Consider the following 18,673-nt stretch of genomic DNA (forward strand, 5'->3'; position numbering starts at 1 on the left):
CGTCCTGTGACTCGCGTGAAGCCGGAATCATTGGGGAAAGTTGAATGAGGGCACGAATCAGCACGCAGCTACGACCCCGTCTGCCGACTTGAAGGAGCTTAGTCATTCCATCATCTCTCTTGGCAAGTTAAGAGAGATTACATAATGTCAAAGGTTCAGTGGTGGCAGCTGCTGTTGTGTGAGTTTTATAAGGAGCTGTCGCTGCTGCTGCTGCTGCTGCTGCTGACGCCGAGGACATTGACTTATTCTTGGCTTGGCCACACTTGACTCTTATTATAACCTACACTACAAGTGCTCTTGACCCATACATCTATTGTCGATCACCAACCTCTTGTTACCTACTTCGTACCTCTCGAATCCTTTTGCAACTGCGAGTGAGTACCTAGACAGAAGCAATGCCACAGTTACGCCTCCGCAAAGAACCGGGGCCAGCCCAATCAAGGCCAAAGTTCCTAGACTTCCGGTCACCAACATGTCCTGTCGTCCCATCAGCACGTATTGGGAGTAGCTCAGGGAATCAACCAATGCTTGATGCCTTGCCATACTGATACGGCTCATCACGTCTGCGGCAAAGCGGCCTCGGCTGTGAGGCCAAATTCGGCCTCAATCTCACTTGACTCTAACCAACACGAAGATGAGTACATGCTTAGGTACGGTACTTTAGTCCAGGTAGATCCATACTCGAAGAAAATCTTTCCAAAAATTGAAATTCCCAGATGATTTAAGCTCTGTTCCCCCCTCAACCCCGCCGCCATGGCACCTTGGTTTGCTGCCAAGCGCTCATCTCATCGCCTCTTAGTGATTGCCACTACCGTTTGTCACTCACATACTGCACCAGCAACAACAGCCCGACTTGTTCACATACCGAAAACGATGGCAGACTCAACGTCCATCAAACATACGATCCTTCGCAATGGCACGCCGAAGGAGGTTGCCAAGTACCTCAAGGAGGTTCGAGCTAACACTGCCGATCCGACGTCTATCACATACAATCTCCACGAAGCGGTCGTCCGAGGTTCCATCCCGCACAGCATCTTCTCAATCTGGATCCCCATTTCCGACGATGCAAAGTCGATCGTAGCAGCACTCACTCAATCGGGGAGTACGCACGAAAGACGTGTGGCCATGAGGGCATTTCTCAAGGCCATGCGATCAGACGACACGATGATTCCCGTATGGAATGCGGCAGGTGGTGCTGAAGGTGTCGCAACAATCATGAGTAACCTCAGCGTCAAGGAGGTCAAGATGCTATGCAATGGTCTCGCCAGGACAGCTTCCCTTCCCCACGGACGATCGCAGCGACGAGCAAAATTGACAGAGTTGATCGCCATCCTCGGCGCCGGAACCCCAGTCCCCAAAGAAAACCCAGATGCGAGGCCGCTGTTATCCCATTACAGGAGAATCCTGCCGGCCTGCACAACCGATCGAGTAGCCGAGCATGAAGGGACATCGCCCAAATGGACAGCGAGGCAGCGTTCTAACTTGCTTCGCACCCACCCAACATTCTATGAGGCCAAATTCCTGGACTCCATCTTTTCGAATGAAGAATCTCCTACTGCCGAATTCGATGCCGACACGTGCACGCAGCTTATCAACAACAACTTTGGCTTCGCCAAGGAGATGCTCCTCAAGTTTCTCGACGCCGGGGCTGAGCTCCCCGTTGCGCCTGACGTATTCATTAATCAGATTGCTTTGCCCATTGTGAAACGGTTGCGGCGACGCAGAACAGCCGTTCAACAGCATCTTCCATTCGAGATCCTTGAGCTTCTCGTCCGCCTCATAAACAGGCATCCCGACCTCCAGAGGATGCTGGACGATAGCCTTGTCGGTGTCATGTTCCATGTCATCAAATTCTGGGAGCATACCCGTTCGACGCGACCGCGCGTTGAGCAACACTTGGTCGAGCTTTTCAAACTCACGCCTGAGACAAGGTGGCAATCAGCAAAACAGATCGTTCCGCATCTACGTGTTGTCAATCCGGCCGTATCCTACCGATTATTTCGGCTTATGCTCCGGCATCTACCTGCCTTCAAATTCGATATCGACGACGCTATAGGCAATGAAGACATATCTCTCGAGAAGATCAAGGGACCATGGCCAGCGAGATTCTTCGTCACAACACTTGGGTGTGATGACCGGCTTGCATCTCTCCGCTTAGTCCAGCGTTTGATGGCCGCTTTCCCTGACGGACGTTTCCTGGAGTATTCATACGTCAGAGCAAGTTCCATCTTTGAGCATGAGCAAGACTCTGATTCAGTCCAAGGTGACGCGCTCGCACTCGAAGCCTTTCTTTTGCGAAGTTCGCCAGCTTCGAGCCCCCTCAACACAAGCTTCAACAGCAAAATAGACGCAGATCTGGAGAGGCGCAGAAAAGAAGCATCCTCAAGCCGTGATTGGGAAACTCGAGCCTTGTGGGCTCAGTCAGCACTCGACCTCTCCATTGCGGCGGGCTCGTTGGATCTCTACGCAGAGAACCTGCTTTGGGCGAGACGCTTCAACAAAGACGTGTTTACGGTAAGGGATCTTTACGACGAGCGGGCTATGAAGACTGCCGAGGGTTTGGACTTACTCAGCGGTATTGAGATAGCTTCTCATGCCGGCAAGCCAGATTTCGATGCTGCGAAATCCGTTCGGTCTGCGAACAAGATTATGATGCAGCTGCTGGAAACCGCATCGATGGCCACCCGAGAACCCAGCTTCCAGGCTTATGACTGGCAAACCGTCATAGAACTGCCTGCAGCAGTGGTTGAAAGACGTTTCCAACTGGTCAATGAGTTCCAAGATGCTCGAAAGCTGACCGATACCGAGATCTCCGAGATCGTTTGGCAGCCAACTGTGGACTTCTTGATTGAACTAGAGACTTTCTTGCTTCATCCCAGCCATCAAGAGCTCGACTCCTTCGGACCACGTGGGCTGGGCTTCCCCAGGGACTGTTTCGGAGCCCGTGAAAAGCGGTCCCACACCTTCAAGTTTGTGGACGGACTCGCCAAGGCACGCGATGAGTTGTGGCAGAAACACCGTCCTCAGCGTTTCCCATCGGTTCTTACGCTGGGCGAGCCATGGCCAAAGGGATTGCCGCTGCAATCTCTTTTGCCTATCGGATTCTTCGGCCTGAAGAATATCGATGCCATGCCTTACGTTCGAGCGCGGATCGAGAAAGTTGTCTTTGGGGCTCCCGAGGTCTTGCTTAAAGAGCCTCCGAAGGCTAAAGAATCTCAGCAGGCGATAGGCCGTTTTGTGGACGAATACAGCTTTGCACTGAAAGCGTACATCGGTGGAGGGGAAGACAGCTATCAGCAAGAAGAGCGCACTCGTAAAGCCTGGCGCCATGCAGTCGACAGCCTCAGTGGAGCAAGAATGACGAAAGCTGAAGCCCTACGGTTCTGGGAACAACGATTCAACCGCGCGAACGTCTCATTACCTGCAGACATCAAAGCAGAGTTCCCGCGACGAGTCGAGCTCTCGATTCCTGAAGTTGGAAATCCGGAAACGCCAACAGAGTGGAATCCGGATTCTTGTCACACGGAATTCGAAGAGCTCGGTAGCAAAAAGATTCCCGTCACGATCTTAGACGTGATGATAAGCTGTGATGCCTTTGGCTTGGATGGTGATGCAGTGTGGCAGGCGTTCAGTCGGTCAGATACAGAGCAAATTCCATCAAAGGAGAGACCCAACTTCTGGGACGCGAGCCAATTCTCACAGCCCCTTTCTGGTAAAGTCGTGGATGCTTACTTCGCGTCCCTTCTTCTCTCTCTCAACACCATCCATGGCTCCGACAGCTCCGTTTTGAAGCGCCCATTTCCATCGGAGGCCGATTTTCGATACCCAGCGCTCTACCTAGACGAGGACTTCCTTGAAACCGTCGACGAAGCCTTGTTCCATGACAACCAGGCCCAGATAGAGCATATCATTAAGTCAGGCCCACCAGCATTGCTTGTACCGGTTGTGAACTCAATTCTCCAGAAAGTGGCTGCCAACGAGGACTCAGAATCCCCAACGCATGCTCGTTTTCAGGTGGCCATGAAGCTTGTCAAACTGCTAGCGAGCAGCGACCAGCCATCTCTGGCTTTCCCCTTCATCAGGGACGTTGTTCTCAACAGGCCAAGCGATAGCGCATGGCACCGGGAACTTCTCACCAAAGGATTCTTCAATGCCATCCCTCCAAAGCAGGCGAAAAAGCTTCTTTGTATGATATCGATTGGCATACGGGAGAAGCTCGAGGAGCAGCAGGCTAGATACGAAAAGGCTAAGGTGGAGGGCGGTGAGCTAGCTGCGCGGTCCCCACCCGCGGTCAAAGTTACGACGGTCAAGATGCTGGCAAAGCTTCTGAGCAATGCGCCGTTCCTGGACGTCACATCAGCTGTAGATATCCTTTCCGGTCTTTTGACCAAAGCCCAGCACATCGACATTCGAGTGGCCATCATTCAGACCATGTTCGACACCCTAGAAGCTGAGACAGCTTCGCCCGATGTGAAGAACCGGATTCTGAGTGTCATTGAGGACCTCGCCGTGCCGCTTGCAGCATCTCTCGATGAGCTTCATCCAATGACAGAGGATGACTGGATGGAAGCAGAAGCTGATCGTGCTCTACCCGAAGTCGCCAATGCGAAGGATCGATCTGCAGCTCCTATACGGTCTCTGTTCTATAATTTGGAGATGAAGCTCTCCAACGACCCTGTATCCAAAGCAAGGCTGGTTGGTATCACGGATCGATTGATATTGCAGTCCGCAGAGAACAACAGACGGTGGTTACAGTTGTTTCTCAACAAGAATGGCTTCTCGTTGCCTTCTGGAGATAGCCTCCCACTCTCGCCAGTCGACCCCGCCATGCTCAAGATCTTTCAGAGAACTCCGGTGTACTTCTCGCGACCCATGCTTGAGATGCTAAGCCGGTACGTTCTTGCCAACGTTCGGCCCTCTCCCGGCATGGCATCCGTCACGAAGAAGATCGAAAGCAATGCTACCCTGGCCAACTCGAATGCAGGAAGACACTGGTTGCAGCTCTTTAGCGGAAATGAGGGAACGATGGTTCGAAGCGATTGGACCTACTGCCTAGAGCAGATGCATCTGCCTCATATGAGCAAAGAAGTCGCTAACCCGAACGATCGCATCACCGTTGACATGCTCCAACGTTTCGCACAAGACTTTGCAGACGGGCTTATCAGCCATGGAGACCCTTCTTACGTTGAGGCGCTGCTCAGGCACAAGTCTGAGGCGATGATGAGGGAGAAGAATCCAGAGATGCTGAAGAGTTGGCAATTGACAACGCAGCCGGTGCTACGATCGGTCATCGCGAGAGTCGAGGAGTTACGCACTCCTCAATGGCAGCATGACTCGATGCGAGAGCCCAAGACTCTGCCAGACCCATTTCGCCTAAAAGTGGCAATGCTGGCTGTTCCTCCTGGAGGTGCTGACATGGATGCTTTGTTTGCCAAAGAGATATCGGCATTGATTGACGAGTTGTCAAACGGACCTGCCCTGTACCACAACAACTGGATACATCTGAAGCACCAGCTGGCACGTAACTATTCCGTTTGGACGCCACGTCTTGTTTACATTGCCACCATTCTTGGTGATCTCTCAAACGTCAACGTCGAATGTCCTACGCTGGCAGATTACTTGCGAGTCGAAATGACCAGGGACCTCACAAAGCGGGCCGACTCACCCAAGGTCAGGAATGATATCAACAAGTTGAAGGAGATTCTGCGCAGCTGGAAAGAGTCCCCTGTCGAAAAGTTCAGAAGTGACCAGAGGGATATTGCCGCACTACCGCTCTTCGATGAATAGTTTGTCACAGTGTCACTCGCTCGCCGAAACTGGGCTGGAGTGGGCGGGTGAGGACCCCGGCCAGGGCGAGGCCACGACAAGCGTCTACGAGCTACCACATTTGTACTTTACACCACACTTTACGCCTTTCAATTCTGTACACTATAGCTCAACAGAAGCACAACTCCATATAATACCTTAATTTCTTAGTATTTAAGTGCATGTGTTCATCGTCTGCACTGGCGCCGGGCCACGACGACTGATCAAGCGCAAGCATGAGAATCCCTTCGGCCCCACAAACACATCCGACAATGGTTGACAAACTTCACTCTAGACCACTACCTGCTGATAGGTATGAAAACCTGGCCCCCTCGCTACATTGCCGTGATGGTGCTAGACCCGGTGTTTGCAACCTGTTATCGGTTAGTAGTGCCGATGAGGCCTGCAAACAATCCTTCATGGGCATTCTCTAGCATTGTGACGGAGGTAACAATGCTACTGTGCTACGTCACCATCTAGCAAGGAGTATCTGATATTCGTCCGAAGATGCGATCGTCTTAAGTTGTGCAACTCGAGCAATATCACGTGTCAAACTCTCTGTACGGAAGTCCGCCGCAGAATCGGAGGTAATGAAACCGTTTGAAATTTTCATCATGCTTTTGACATCTTTCCTTAGCATTGGTGGTGATACAGCTGGGCTAGTCCTTAGATTGTGTATTGATCGCGACCGCAATGGCAATCCAGAACACGAACGACAACTCTGACCAGCATCGGGATGATGGGTCTAAGGTTGCAATCATTGGCGCGGGGTTAACTGGCTTGATCGCCGCCCAAGGTCTGAAAAAGGTGAGTGGGCATGTATTGCACCGATCCGTGCCAGATGTTAACGCGAGATATCAGAATGGCTTCAAAGTGGTAGTGTTTGAGCGTGATGAAAGCATAGCAGCTCGACCGCGCGACTGGTCCATCCTCGTCGGTTGGGGCATGAGCACACTCATAGAGCTGTTACCTGAGCAGATTGTGAAGAACTTCCCTCACGGTATTTGCAATCCGCACCTAGAATTCAACGATTGGGATGAGAGTATCATCGGGTACAACGGCGCTACCGGCGAGGTCATGTTCCAAAATTCAACTCCAGGCGCTCGGCGAATCAGCAGACGACGCCTTCGCAAAGTCCTCGCTGAAGGGCTCGATGTTCGCTGGGGCAAGTACCTCGATCAGATGGTGCCCAGGAGTACCTCGATGGACCTGGTCTTCAGAGATGGAGAGAAATATGAAGCCGACTACGTCTTGGGAACAGACGGCGTCTCCTCCAAAGTCCGGGAACTGCTTATGGGGGTTGAAAAGGCCAGGCCGGTGCCCTCAGGATACTCCATCGCGAACTGTGTCTGCAAGTACGGGGACGCAGATAAGGTCAACTCTGTGGTGAAAGCACACTCTGTATGCGCGCTCATGCTTGGAACGGCGAACCTAGCTGGTTGTGGTGGTGAGTATATGGATATTTGACAGCTTTTCATACGCGTCTAAGCTAAGATTGCAGTCATGTCCGCGGAAGATCCGAACGATGTTGCCAGTTGGGAGACCTTCTGGGTCAAAGTATGGCGCGGCCACTCCGTCAGCCTGAATGGCCAAGAAGCCATTGACTATGCAAAAAAGGATCTATCAGGCATCTGCGAGCCGTTCCGGTCTGCCCTAGAATGGACGCCGGCAGGAAGCTCTTGCTATCTTGACGAAATGAAGTACTGGCTTCCCAGTCCCTGGGAGACTCATGATGGAAGAGTGACCCTGGCAGGAGACGCTGCTCATCCCATGTTGCCGTGTAAGTCAGACTTGGTTGTGCGATTACAAAGAGGACAGCCTTTTGGAACTAACACCATCACCAGTCCGAGGCCAGGGACTTCAGCATGCGATCATTGATGTGCAAAACTACATAAATGCACTGTCAAAGCTAAGAGGCGTTCGTGAGGTCATTAACCGCAAAGATATCATGGGAGCATATGGTGCAGATGTTGTCGAGCGGGGCTCTGTTGCTGTGGCTCAAGCTCTGAGAGAGGCCGAGAATTCGCTAAACCCAGACACCGTTGGGAATATGCTCATGGTCACCCAAGGCCATGGGAGATCTATATAGCTTCAAATAGGTAGAGTCCCATGTTCTAATTTGAAACAGGGCTTGTATATGACATACACCCTCATGTAAACCACTCTTACAAAGCACGTATATGCAGCCGCAATTATGATCAAGGCGTCAGTCCATTCTGCAGGGCAGATTTCTCTCTGACCTAAGAATAACTGAGAATACCTCTCCAATGGGACTCTAAAAACGTAGCTTCGATTGGTGGAGAAGAAGCTGCTGCGGTGAAAGTATTTATTGAAGAAAGGAATCTTCCTTTATGATCCGAAGCACACCAGTAAGGACAGAAACCTAAAATCAGATATTGTTCACACACTGAATTTGCGCCTCACTCAACGCAAGTACCTATGTGAAATCATGCCATAATTGACAGCCTCTTTCATTGAGGTTCTACAGGCTCACCTGGACTGGGTTACACCGTAATCGCCGATGCTGTGACAAGCACATATAGTCTTGGACATAAGCTTTGACTAGCCTCTAGATCCCGCTTACTTGGATAAGTGTCTGGCTCAGTTAAGCACCAACAAAAGGAGCAACTGCCTTCTTACGATCATCTGTCAGTCAAAAAAACAGCCGGGACATTTCATGGCATCGAAGGCTTTATGGGCCTATCGGGTATCTCATGAACAACATTCAAGGACAAAGAGGCCGTGATACAAGTCATTGAAAGAGCCCCTGACTTCGTGTCTTTGTTTGGCAATCAAGATCATTTACCGACCGGTGATCAGGTAAATTGCAACAAAGACGCTATTCGCGAATGACTCCGTTGGCCGGTTTTGTTTCTAGAATTCAACATACCCCCAAAGATATAAGAATCATTCCGTGGGTTAAGACTGCGACTCTTCAACTCCTCCACAAGGAAGTAGAATCGCATTCTGTGAGCGGTTACATCAAGCATCACGCATTCGTATCACTCAAACCCTAATAACCGGCAAGATGGACACCTTCGTCAGCGATGCCTTCCCTCCAAGCGACATCGATCCACAACAAACCAACTCGCAGTCTGGGGAATAGCAGGTACCCAACATGCGATTCTTCAGGGTCAGACATGCTGTGGTACATAAACAGAGGTGCGAAGAGAAATCCAAACACTCTCAAAATCAGATGTGTAAATGCTACGACGAGCTGCCAAATAACGTCACTCTATGGCCACTCTCACGTTCCATATTGAATGGACGTTTGGACCCTCAGAACTGGGGACTTTTGACGTCCCGTGCTTTCATCGATGCGGCCCTGGATTGCTGCCCTAGTTATCAAGACATCGAAGACCCGGCTCAAAATGAACAGGCTGACTTTAGCAATACTCAATGCCGCTTTGTCAAGGGCCGGATTCCCGAGGTCATCGACACAGTGGGCAAACCCTACATCCTTCAAGCGGGAGATCTTTCTTTCGTAGATTTCCCCACGGATCAAGATAAAGCCCCAGGAGCACGACTAGTCCCCGATAAACCTGGTTCAATGGCAGTCATTTGCCTGGATGACGTGTTTAAAGGCTTGAAAACCATCGCCATGAGTGTTCACAACTGGCAAGCGATGAGTTCGGGTACCGATATTCAAATACTGTTCAATCGCATGCACATGAAGATGGATACCTTTCGGGCGATTGAAGACACGGTCGGGGGGCTCAAGGAGTTTCTGAAAGATGAAAGTCAATGCTCAGCCATCACAAACTCGTCATACATAAGTGGACGCTCACACACACCTGAGTACCCCAAGGAACCCCAGCGACTGTATAGGAGGCTCCAGGAGAAGAGATACCATCCACTCCGACTCCTCACTTGTATTTTTACAAGTGTTGACACAATTTATTTCGTTGACCTCACTGGCCCTGCGATCTCGTATTCAGAGTCGAACAAGAAGATTTGCAATTATGTCGATACAGCCATCAATTGCTACTGTGACACTTGCGGAGAGAAGCATGAGGGAAAGCCGAAGGTTTGGGCTGGCGTGGAATACTTGCGGTTTGCTGAACTTTGGTCGTGTAAGGCGACAGAACTGGGTCTAGAGCTAATGCTGACGAACCAGAGGGAGGCAGAGGATTGTCTTGAGAAATATTGGCCGCAAGAGGACTATCATGGGGAGAAATGGAGCAGAGATATTCCAAAAGTCAGATCCCTTGTGCCTTAAAGGATTCCTTCTGGCCAGGCAGTTCATGATGGGCCAGAGATTGTTGTTGTGATCGACTGGGTTGATCATTAGACAGCCCGTTCAAACCTAGTATCAGGGAACTCTCTTTACACTTCAAAGTACACAAAAACATTCTATCAAATATATCTGTCGAGTCAAAAGTAAGAAACAAGATCGATGTTCGACTTATTGATGTGTGCCATACTTAACTTCCCACCGTACCTGAAGTGTGCTATTTGAGGTGCCTGCCTATCACCATAAGGCATGTAGACAGAGACATGGAGGATCACAACAAGCCGGTGATTCTGTTAGTCTAGTAGTTCGGATGACGGAGTGTGTCTCTATCAGCAAAACATCAACCGGACTTACTTCCTACACTGGCTTGAGCTAGAATCTGCATGTGGATTGCTTATCACGCTTGCCTACACCTCACTGAAAATGATGCTCAGCAACCCCATTATTGCCTACAAAGGTTTTCCTTGCGACTGTTATTTGCTGCGTTATCCTAGCTTCAGCACTACTCTCCATACTTCAAACTCAATATTGATAGTAATGTCAGACCGATCTCGCCAATTTCTAAGTCAAAAGTTTACTGAGTCAGAGAGGATATCGACAAACAGGAGAACACGTTCTCCAACCATGGAGCCTAGACTGCAGCACGCAGTCCTATGGATTTCGCCGGTCTAATGAAGGCCTTTCAGGAATACGAGAACGGAGATATCAACTTCAAATGCACTAGGTTCTTCCTGGTCGACAACGACGAACACACAGCATGTATTGGTGATACCGAGATTGCCAAGAAATAATTCAATTTAGAACAAGCCATCATCTGTCTTCGCCATATTCCGAAGTCCAAAATCTGCCCGCTCCCGTTATCTGGCACGGCTGCGATTCATGATCCAAGCTTCACTCCTGCCGATGACAGATGACTCGAACGATCCAACGTAGTTGTCTACTCTCCGGTCGCAGGGACCAAACTGATAGCTGATTTTGCCGATGAGATCAGAGTATATCAGCGTATTTGATACGATCCTCACCCAGGTTCGGAGTCCACGTGGTGCTCGTAGATGAATGGGCGCATTGTTGGAACTTTGTTGAAGCGTCATGCGATGAGTCCTGCAAAACGAGTGGAAGGTTGTGGTCGATCTCTCGTTCACATAGGTTCGCTACTGAAAGGGCATCCAAGCTGGCATAAGATATCTACATTTTCTTTGGATTGCCCACAACGATCTGAATCCTGGGAACATCATGGTCGATGGAGAGGACAGACCTACTGTTATTGACAAGGGCTCGAACAAGGTACTTGGGTCGGTAACATCTCAAATGCGCTCGCCTGATTGGAGAAGGGAAAATTTGGATACATCAAGCAAGATCAATGATAAAATTGGCTTGAAGAAGATCGAGGAGTGGCTGCTGAGCCCTAAAGTGAAGATGGTCTAACTAGGTCACCCGCTTTGGTGTGTCTCTGACAACTTAGCACTGCTTGTTCGAGCCGTCAGTGTAGAAGAAATCCTGGTTGATCTTGATGGCGTCAACGTGCCAAGTCTTGCCGTCGTCGGTCGTCTTAACGCCAGTCGAGGTAGCGCCGGTAAGCTGAAGAGAATCACCAAAGGTCTTGTCGGCCTTGGCAAGGGTGACAGTGAGGTTGCTCCAGCCTGAGAGTATAAAGTTAGCGCATAAAAACACAATACAATTCAAGATAGCAGGCTCAATCAACTTACTGTAGGCAGGGAGGGTTCCGCAGGCGCCTTGGTAACACTCGTTGCTGGAGTAGATGTAGGTAGGGCCCTTGCCGTTGCCGTCCACTAGGTTCCTGCATCAGTATTGTCTCGTTGGTTGAGGGAGGTGGAGAAAATACTTACCGTCGGTCTGCTGGGAGACCATGGCGCCGTTGATCCAAACCTTCTGGGTCACCCCCTTGGAGGCATCGTAGACGACTAAAACACAGTCAGCTACTACAGTCAAGAGACAGGCATCTGAAACGTACGCTCAAAGTCGACGTCGGACTTGGAGGGAATGGCAATGTATGGCTGGGCAACCTGGGTGGCTGCGACTTGTTAGTATACCCTTCCTAATCGGCGGCTTTTGTGTTTTGAAACTTACAACCGGTGAAGGTGCTAGCAGCAACGCACCACTCGGTGTTGGAGGCAGGGCAACCGCTATGAAAAGGTCTCGTCAGTCGATGATAAAAAGAAGCCTAGAGCCGGAGATGTCTCACGCAGCAGAGTTATCGGGGGCCCAGTTCAAAAGAGGCTGGAAGAGATCACTGCCCTGGTCGCTGACGGACTGAGAGATGCCGACCCAGATTGACATCCATGGCTGGTCATTCTGGTTGCTGATGACGGTGCCGCAGGGAATGGACGGGGGAACGAGAGTGTAAGTGGCCTTGGTGATGACGCTGCTGTCGGAGCCAAGGGTGAACATGTTGCCGAATTTCCACGCATCGTACTTGCCAGCAGCGACGATTCGCGCAGCGAGGGGGAGAGCGGCAATGGAAGAGAATGAACGCATCTTGGCTGTTTCAAGAAAAGAGTGAATGAATCAGAATGATAGGTCAGTACAGCTGCAGAGTGCGAGGGAGACAAGAAAAGGCCAAGACGCTAGGTTACATCCATCTTATAGTAGTGTTGGCTGCGGTTTACTCCGTACATAGGGAGTAATCCAGGACTCAAAGCTGGTCGTTTCGATGATTGACTCTGAGCGGTAAAACTCGCCGAGTTCAAATGAAGGGGGTTGCGACTGGGTTACGGCGGGTTTTCGTAGCGAGTATACGATGCCCATTTACTGGGATTAGCCATGCTGACAACTCGTGATTGGTTAGGCGGCAAATCGGCACAAATCTCAGCGGCTGTTTCGGGGAGAGGACTCACCGACTGAGCATGTTTAAACTACGAGCCGCTGTAAGTGCGCGTGGAGATCTGTCTATCCACGACTCGAGCGATCGAAAGCTCTGATTACGTCTAATCTGGTGTTGCCGGTGGGAGTTGCTAGCTTTGACGTGACGATCATCGCAAGCCGATGCAGCCCCGAACCTTCAAATTCTGCCCAATTACGCTTGAATTTGGATCATAATCTATCAACGGATTGCAAGCTGGAATTCTCGGCCCATTGAAACACGTTCTTATTGCATATTTACTTAGTAGTGTTTCCTTGTCGTGGTTATTTTGTTCGGTTCCCGTCTTTCTAGCAATTCTTTGTCTCTCGCACAAGCAAGCCGTCGACTGCAGTTTCAATTGTCGATCAGAGGTGCCGTTCCTTACCCCTGGTCCTCACCGAACGACATTTAACACAACCAACACCGCATTACAATTGGCCTCACGAAGCTCGAAGAACAACCATACAGCGCAACGCCGAGTTGTTTTTTATTTTTTATTTTTATTAATTTTAATTTTTTAACGCGATAACGAGGCACGATTTGGTGTCCAAAATAATAAGATAGTCAAAATGCACATATTGTCTCGTTGATGACCTGGTGCGATTGGCTTGGGAACTTGAGAAATCAACGGCCACCTAAGTACACTCACCGTATGCCGAGTGGTCCGCCGCTCCACAGATTCAGTTTTCCTATCACTGCGTTCTCATCGAAACTTCTAGAAAACCTTTCCGAGAGCGTTGGAAAGAACCGAGAGGGAAAGGCTAGTGACGTGTTGTTCACTATTTATCCGAGGCCTGAGGGCTCATGAATGCCGGCTTATGTGATGTTCACAAAAAATGACATGTCCTCCCTGTATTCAACATGATATCAATACCGTTTTCAGTCTGTCGCTATCAGAACCCACGGCTAGTAGATTTTCATATTCGTCTGTCCTTCCGCCTTGGTCTGGGTAAATCCAACCAACGCTCATGTCTGGCTGAGCCTCAGATTTGTACCTCTGGCAGTGCTTTGGCTCTGACATGTTTGGGATTCTTGGATATCAGAGAACGGGTTCTACGTCTCTTCCTTTTTGATTGCACAGGCAAGTCAGGCAATTTTCACTTGGAAGCCTAGAGAGTGTCTAAAGAATTCGAAAAGCGATTCAGCGAGATGGGCTACCCTGAGTCCTCCCCCAGCTCGACTCTTCGACTCTTCAGATTCTTCCACTCCGTCCATGAAAAGCCCTGAATTGACTATCTCGCTTGAACTTGCTGGATTTTGGAGTAATATGGATACTCTAAGCGCTCACATGCTCACGCTCACCGTTGCCAGACACTAAAGTCCATGGGGAGCGACTGTCGTGAGGGCGGATATTCGGCACGTTTATGGGGAACCCCCGATAAGCTTAAAACCTAGGATGCACACTTGTGTAGCCTTAAAACGACCCGTCTCCTCGGAATGGCTTAATAAGAGCCAGAATATTATTACTCTGTTACAAGTCAATCAGTTTCTGATTCGTGGTTCAATGCTTCCATCAACTGGATCAAGAGAACGGACAACAACGCCCCGAATCAATTTGGAACCGATAGCGAGAGTGACTTCGGAGCATTCCGCAATCACTCCACCATGTCCAATATTAGCCACAGATAGACTTCGTCCCTGCACAGGCAGCACCCTTGCACCAGTCACTCAACATCAGACGGCGTGCGCCACACAGCGAGGCGAACCGAGAGCGGACTTTGAGATATGCAGCGTACAAGTTTCCTGATAGCTGAGGCTGGTATTTGATGTAGTTTCAATACGCCGATAGCTGAGGCTTGAACATCGTCACACTTCTTCTCTCGGGTGTGGAAGTATTCGCAAGTCGCAACGATTTGTTGAGCTTTCTGATAGCGTCATTTCACCGACAATGTAGGTCACCAGGTCGCAATATTTCAAAGTGGTTAAAGTAAGAAAAGTAATTCGTGGCAGTGGTAGCTAGTCAAGTTCCCCTCCTGCAGTGTTTACCCAGAACGCCATGCCATGCGATCCTGATATGTAATCCGTACAACAAATCAAACAACCCATTACTTTAGGTATCTCATGCCTCCTTTCTTCGGGCTCTCTCACATTTCCCCACCACCTCAGTCACCCAGACTCATCCATCCCCACGTACCCAGACCGCCAGCAAGGACGATGAAAGTCAAGATACCCGCACCGGCCTTGTCCGCCGTCGTGATGGGCTCCGGCTCAATATTGTCCTTACTCTTGCTTCCAGCATCAGGATCACCCGCCGAGATACCACCCGTCATATTCGTAACAGGCGGCGCGGCATCCTCGATAAGCAGACTCGACACCGCGGCCAAAACATTCATGACCTCGCCAGCACCAGAGGTCTTGTCGACGGCCGGATCGACATAGACTTGCTCATTCCAGTAGAAGCCGCAAGTGCGGCCCTCGGCGCCGCCCGTGCACTGGTTGACGGCGTGCTGCGTCGACTCCTTGAGGACGGGGAGGATCTTGTCCTTCATGAAGGGGGCGACCTGCGTGACGACGGACATCCAGCGGTGGACGTAGCCCTTGAAGGACAACATGTCGGCGGTGCACTGGCCCTTGCGGCCCTCGCAGGCCAGCTCGTAGGCGGTGTTGTTGGGGAAGAAGTTGAGGAAGAGGGATTCTGTCATCTTTTCGATGCGGCCTTTCCAGACGTCGGAACCGTTGGTCTGGAGACGGGTCAGTATGAGGTCATAACTAGGGTATTTTAAGCTCCATTCGTGAGGTGACACCTACGTAGTTGTACATGAAAGCGGCGCCCTGCGTGAGAATAGCCGCGTTGTAGGAGAATTGCTGCTTGTTGACGTCGGTGCAGTTGTGCTCGACGTGGCCACCGTCGTAAACGTTCCAGGACTCGTGGTCAATGTAGTTGACGGCCCAGAGCCAGTCCCAGGTCTTCTCGGCGTGCTGCGCGTACGTGTCGTTGTTGGTGTATCTGGCGAGGCGGGCGCCAATGTTGAAGAAACATCCGTTTGCGATGGCTGTGGCGTGTTAGTTACCTCTACGTCCCAAACATTCTCCCACAACTCGGCTCGGGGGTCGCATACTGTTCTTGTAGTTGTATCCAGCATTGGAGAACGGCACCTGCCATCTCAAACCTCCACCGCAGGTATCGTCGTGGCGGTCAGGGCTCGCCTGCGTCGTCCACACGGCCTGCGCCAGTGCCAGCCACTGAGGCTTTTCTTCGGGCGGGTTCGGGAATTTGTTTTCTGCGGCCAACATGGCGGACATACCCCAGAAGCCCTGGTCGTCGTTACCCAGCGATGCGGTATGGTTTGGCGGCATGTAATCGGCATTGGGGCCGGTCTGGTGAAGCATGCCCTCCATGACGAGGTCATTGTAGGCCGAGTCGCCCGTCAGCTTCCAGTAGTCGATGTATGTGCCCATCATGGCGCCTCCTTCCCACCAGTAGTAGTCGCCCTTGTGCTCGGTTGGCGGGCCGGGTAGAATACCGGGGATCTCGCCGGTTTGGTTGCCCTTGTATTGTTTGATGAGGTCGTATGCGAGCATTTTTGCTGACTTTTTGACGTTTTCTGAATCGTGGGGAAAGAAGCGGCGTTAGCAGGGGGAACGGTGCTTGTTGAGATGAGTCGCATTGCATTTCACCATGAGGCGGGGAGAATGATCGTGGGGTGAGAGGTGCTCGGCTTGCTTACCAGTTGTGTCGATGGTGTACTGCGCGTTGACGGCCGGGAGGCTGCTGACGAGCAAGAGTGCCGCCGAAGCGGCAGAAGCGAGTGAAGCGACCATGGCGAAGAGCCGGTCTGCGGACGAAGATGAAGAGCGCTGCTTGAATGAAGGTATCAAGGTTGGTGAGGTGTACTTCAAGATCCCGTACAATCGGGTGGAGGAGGCGGTCGAATCGATTTATCGGTCGGAGCGGTTCCGGGTGAGAACGAGTGAGTTGAAATTCAACCGAATGAAGTCGCTTGTGATTGAAAATGAAAGCAGTGTCGAAGTTTGAAAAAGAAGGTTTTTCGTTTATGAGAAGCGACTGTTCATGAATGGGCAGCGCCAAAGGTGGAAGGGGCAGTAAAAGAAACTGTGGCTGCGGTGAGGTGTCGATGGATCGGTCGGTCGGAACTTCGTATTCGTCGTCGGAAGCGAGTGTCAATTTTTATTTACTACGATTGATTTCCCTGAATTGGGATTCCGCTGGTATGTGAAAGTGAAAATCCGGCGGTGAGAAATGAAGCGAAGGTTGTAGTTTGGTGTGTAAGCAGTGTATGTTTATTCGAGTTGAGGCGGAGGAATAAACGATGGACGGGTGTGAGTTGGGGATGGTGGCAGGTTAGCCAACACAGCTTTGTCTTCTCACAGCTCAGGTTCAGGATGCACGGGAAAAGCGAAGAAAAAGGGGGGGAAACAGGCTTTCAAGACCACTTTTTTCTTCCTTCTCGGCAACTCTGGGCTTTTTGGGAACACAAGAAAATGGGAATCAACAGACACGGAAGACACACCACAGGAGGGCACAGGATGACGCGGTAGAAATCAGTCTTGGTGGCCGCCAAAGTCTTGGTATTCTTGGTAAAGTCTTGGCCTTCTGGGCATCGGGGCTGTGCAGCAAATGAGAAGTTGAGAAGGTGCCTGGCCGGGCAGCACTCGAGCACCCTTCACAAGGTTCGACAGGAGCAAGGGCCCCCCTTTGGACCAAATGGACCAGATGGATTTCATGGGATGCCGCCAGTCTCGGGACTATCCATTCTATCCAAGGCTCACAGGGCGGTTACGGTCCCACGGTCCATGGTTTGCCTCTTTCGCCATCTGCAAGGGCAAGCAACGCGGGCAGCACGAAGGATCACCTCACCTCATGCAGCAGAGACCCGGAAACCGAAAGACAGGCCGTTGAATGCAAACACGGGCCACACCCACCGAGTGAACCTCTATGGGGAGAGAGAGAACCAGAGAGATGGATGCATGAATGGATAGGCTGGGGGAATGGGGTATGACATGGTTTACAGCTCAATGTCAATGGGACAATCGCCAGTGACGGCTGGGAACAGACGGATAGGGACGAACTGCGATTGACCAGACACCCTTTGGGTTCAAGGACAACCCAAGACGACGAGTCCTGCCATAGAGCACGTCAAGAAGCCTCTCTCAAACAGGACCAGCCATCCCTACCCGACAACGAACATTGCCAAGACTCATTCCTCGCAAAATACGCGGGGACTCGGGAGTCCTCTCTCTGCCCGTCATCCTTCAGGTTACGAGGGGCTCACTAGGAGGGATTGTCGCGACTCACGGCCCACGGGCATCCTACGCTCCGAAGGGTTAGGCAAGGGGATCACAGAGGGCAGAATGAGCCCTGCCTTGAATGGACCTTCCATGTGGATATAGGTGATGCCTCTGAAGCTCCGAAAAGCACAAAATGGGGACGGAGGCACGATGGATCCAGGGGTCGCCCAGAGCTAAGGCTCAGCAGCGTCTTGGCGATGGCGATGGCGTCTCAGGGCCGGCGAGGGAGATTGATGTTGAGTGCGACTGAGAGGCTGAGGCCCGGTGGTGCTCTGTGATGCGTCGGACAGAGTACTACTGCGCTGAGTGGCCGCTGATCGTTGACTCGCGGTTTTGGGATGAGCAGCGATCGGCCGTCCGACACATGGGAAGAGCCGTTGGAGGGATGGTCCAGGCCAGGAACGCGAACTTTAAGGGAAGGATTGGTTGTACGGATACAATGAAGGGCAACAAAGGGTGGCAGAGCAGAAGGGGATTGAGTGCCGGAGAATGCCAAGCAAACAAACGGAATCGAAAGCAAAACA

The 18,673-nt window shown here is 51.1% G+C and overlaps 4 protein-coding genes across 4 annotated transcripts; 2 read left to right on the forward strand and 2 right to left on the reverse strand.

Moving 5' to 3' along the window:
- Positions 1-873: 873 nt before the first annotated feature.
- Positions 874-5,787, forward strand: N0V96_009708 (uncharacterized protein; the record flags this gene model as incomplete). The annotated part of the gene is made up of 1 exon (XM_065758722.1): positions 874-5,787. The coding sequence occupies one exon, from the start codon at positions 874-876 to the stop codon at positions 5,785-5,787; it is 4,914 nt and encodes a 1,637-aa protein (XP_065612787.1).
- Positions 5,788-6,498: 711 nt separating this feature from the next.
- Positions 6,499-7,894, forward strand: N0V96_009709 (uncharacterized protein; the record flags this gene model as incomplete). Its single annotated transcript, XM_065758723.1, has 4 exons — positions 6,499-6,612; positions 6,667-7,252; positions 7,307-7,585; positions 7,650-7,894. 4 exons carry the CDS (start codon positions 6,499-6,501, stop codon positions 7,892-7,894), a joined length of 1,224 nt encoding a protein of 407 aa, XP_065612788.1.
- A 3,603-nt stretch (positions 7,895-11,497) lies between these two features.
- On the reverse strand, positions 11,498-12,535 carry N0V96_009710 (uncharacterized protein; the record flags this gene model as incomplete). The annotated part of the gene is made up of 6 exons (XM_053190378.1): positions 11,498-11,679; positions 11,746-11,829; positions 11,887-11,961; positions 12,012-12,071; positions 12,128-12,183; positions 12,243-12,535. 6 exons carry the CDS (start codon positions 12,533-12,535, stop codon positions 11,498-11,500), a joined length of 750 nt encoding a protein of 249 aa, XP_053052308.1.
- Positions 12,536-15,001: 2,466 nt separating this feature from the next.
- Positions 15,002-16,661, reverse strand: N0V96_009711 (uncharacterized protein; the record flags this gene model as incomplete). Its single annotated transcript, XM_053190379.2, has 4 exons — positions 15,002-15,580; positions 15,648-15,892; positions 15,959-16,444; positions 16,568-16,661. 4 exons carry the CDS (start codon positions 16,659-16,661, stop codon positions 15,002-15,004), a joined length of 1,404 nt encoding a protein of 467 aa, XP_053052309.2.
- Between the last annotated feature and the right edge of the window lie 2,012 nt (positions 16,662-18,673).

Source organism: Colletotrichum fioriniae (genome assembly GCF_027942845.1).
Source record: "Colletotrichum fioriniae strain IMI 355084 chromosome Unknown scaffold_12, whole genome shotgun sequence".
NCBI classification, from domain to species: Eukaryota; Fungi; Ascomycota; class Sordariomycetes; order Glomerellales; family Glomerellaceae; genus Colletotrichum; species Colletotrichum fioriniae.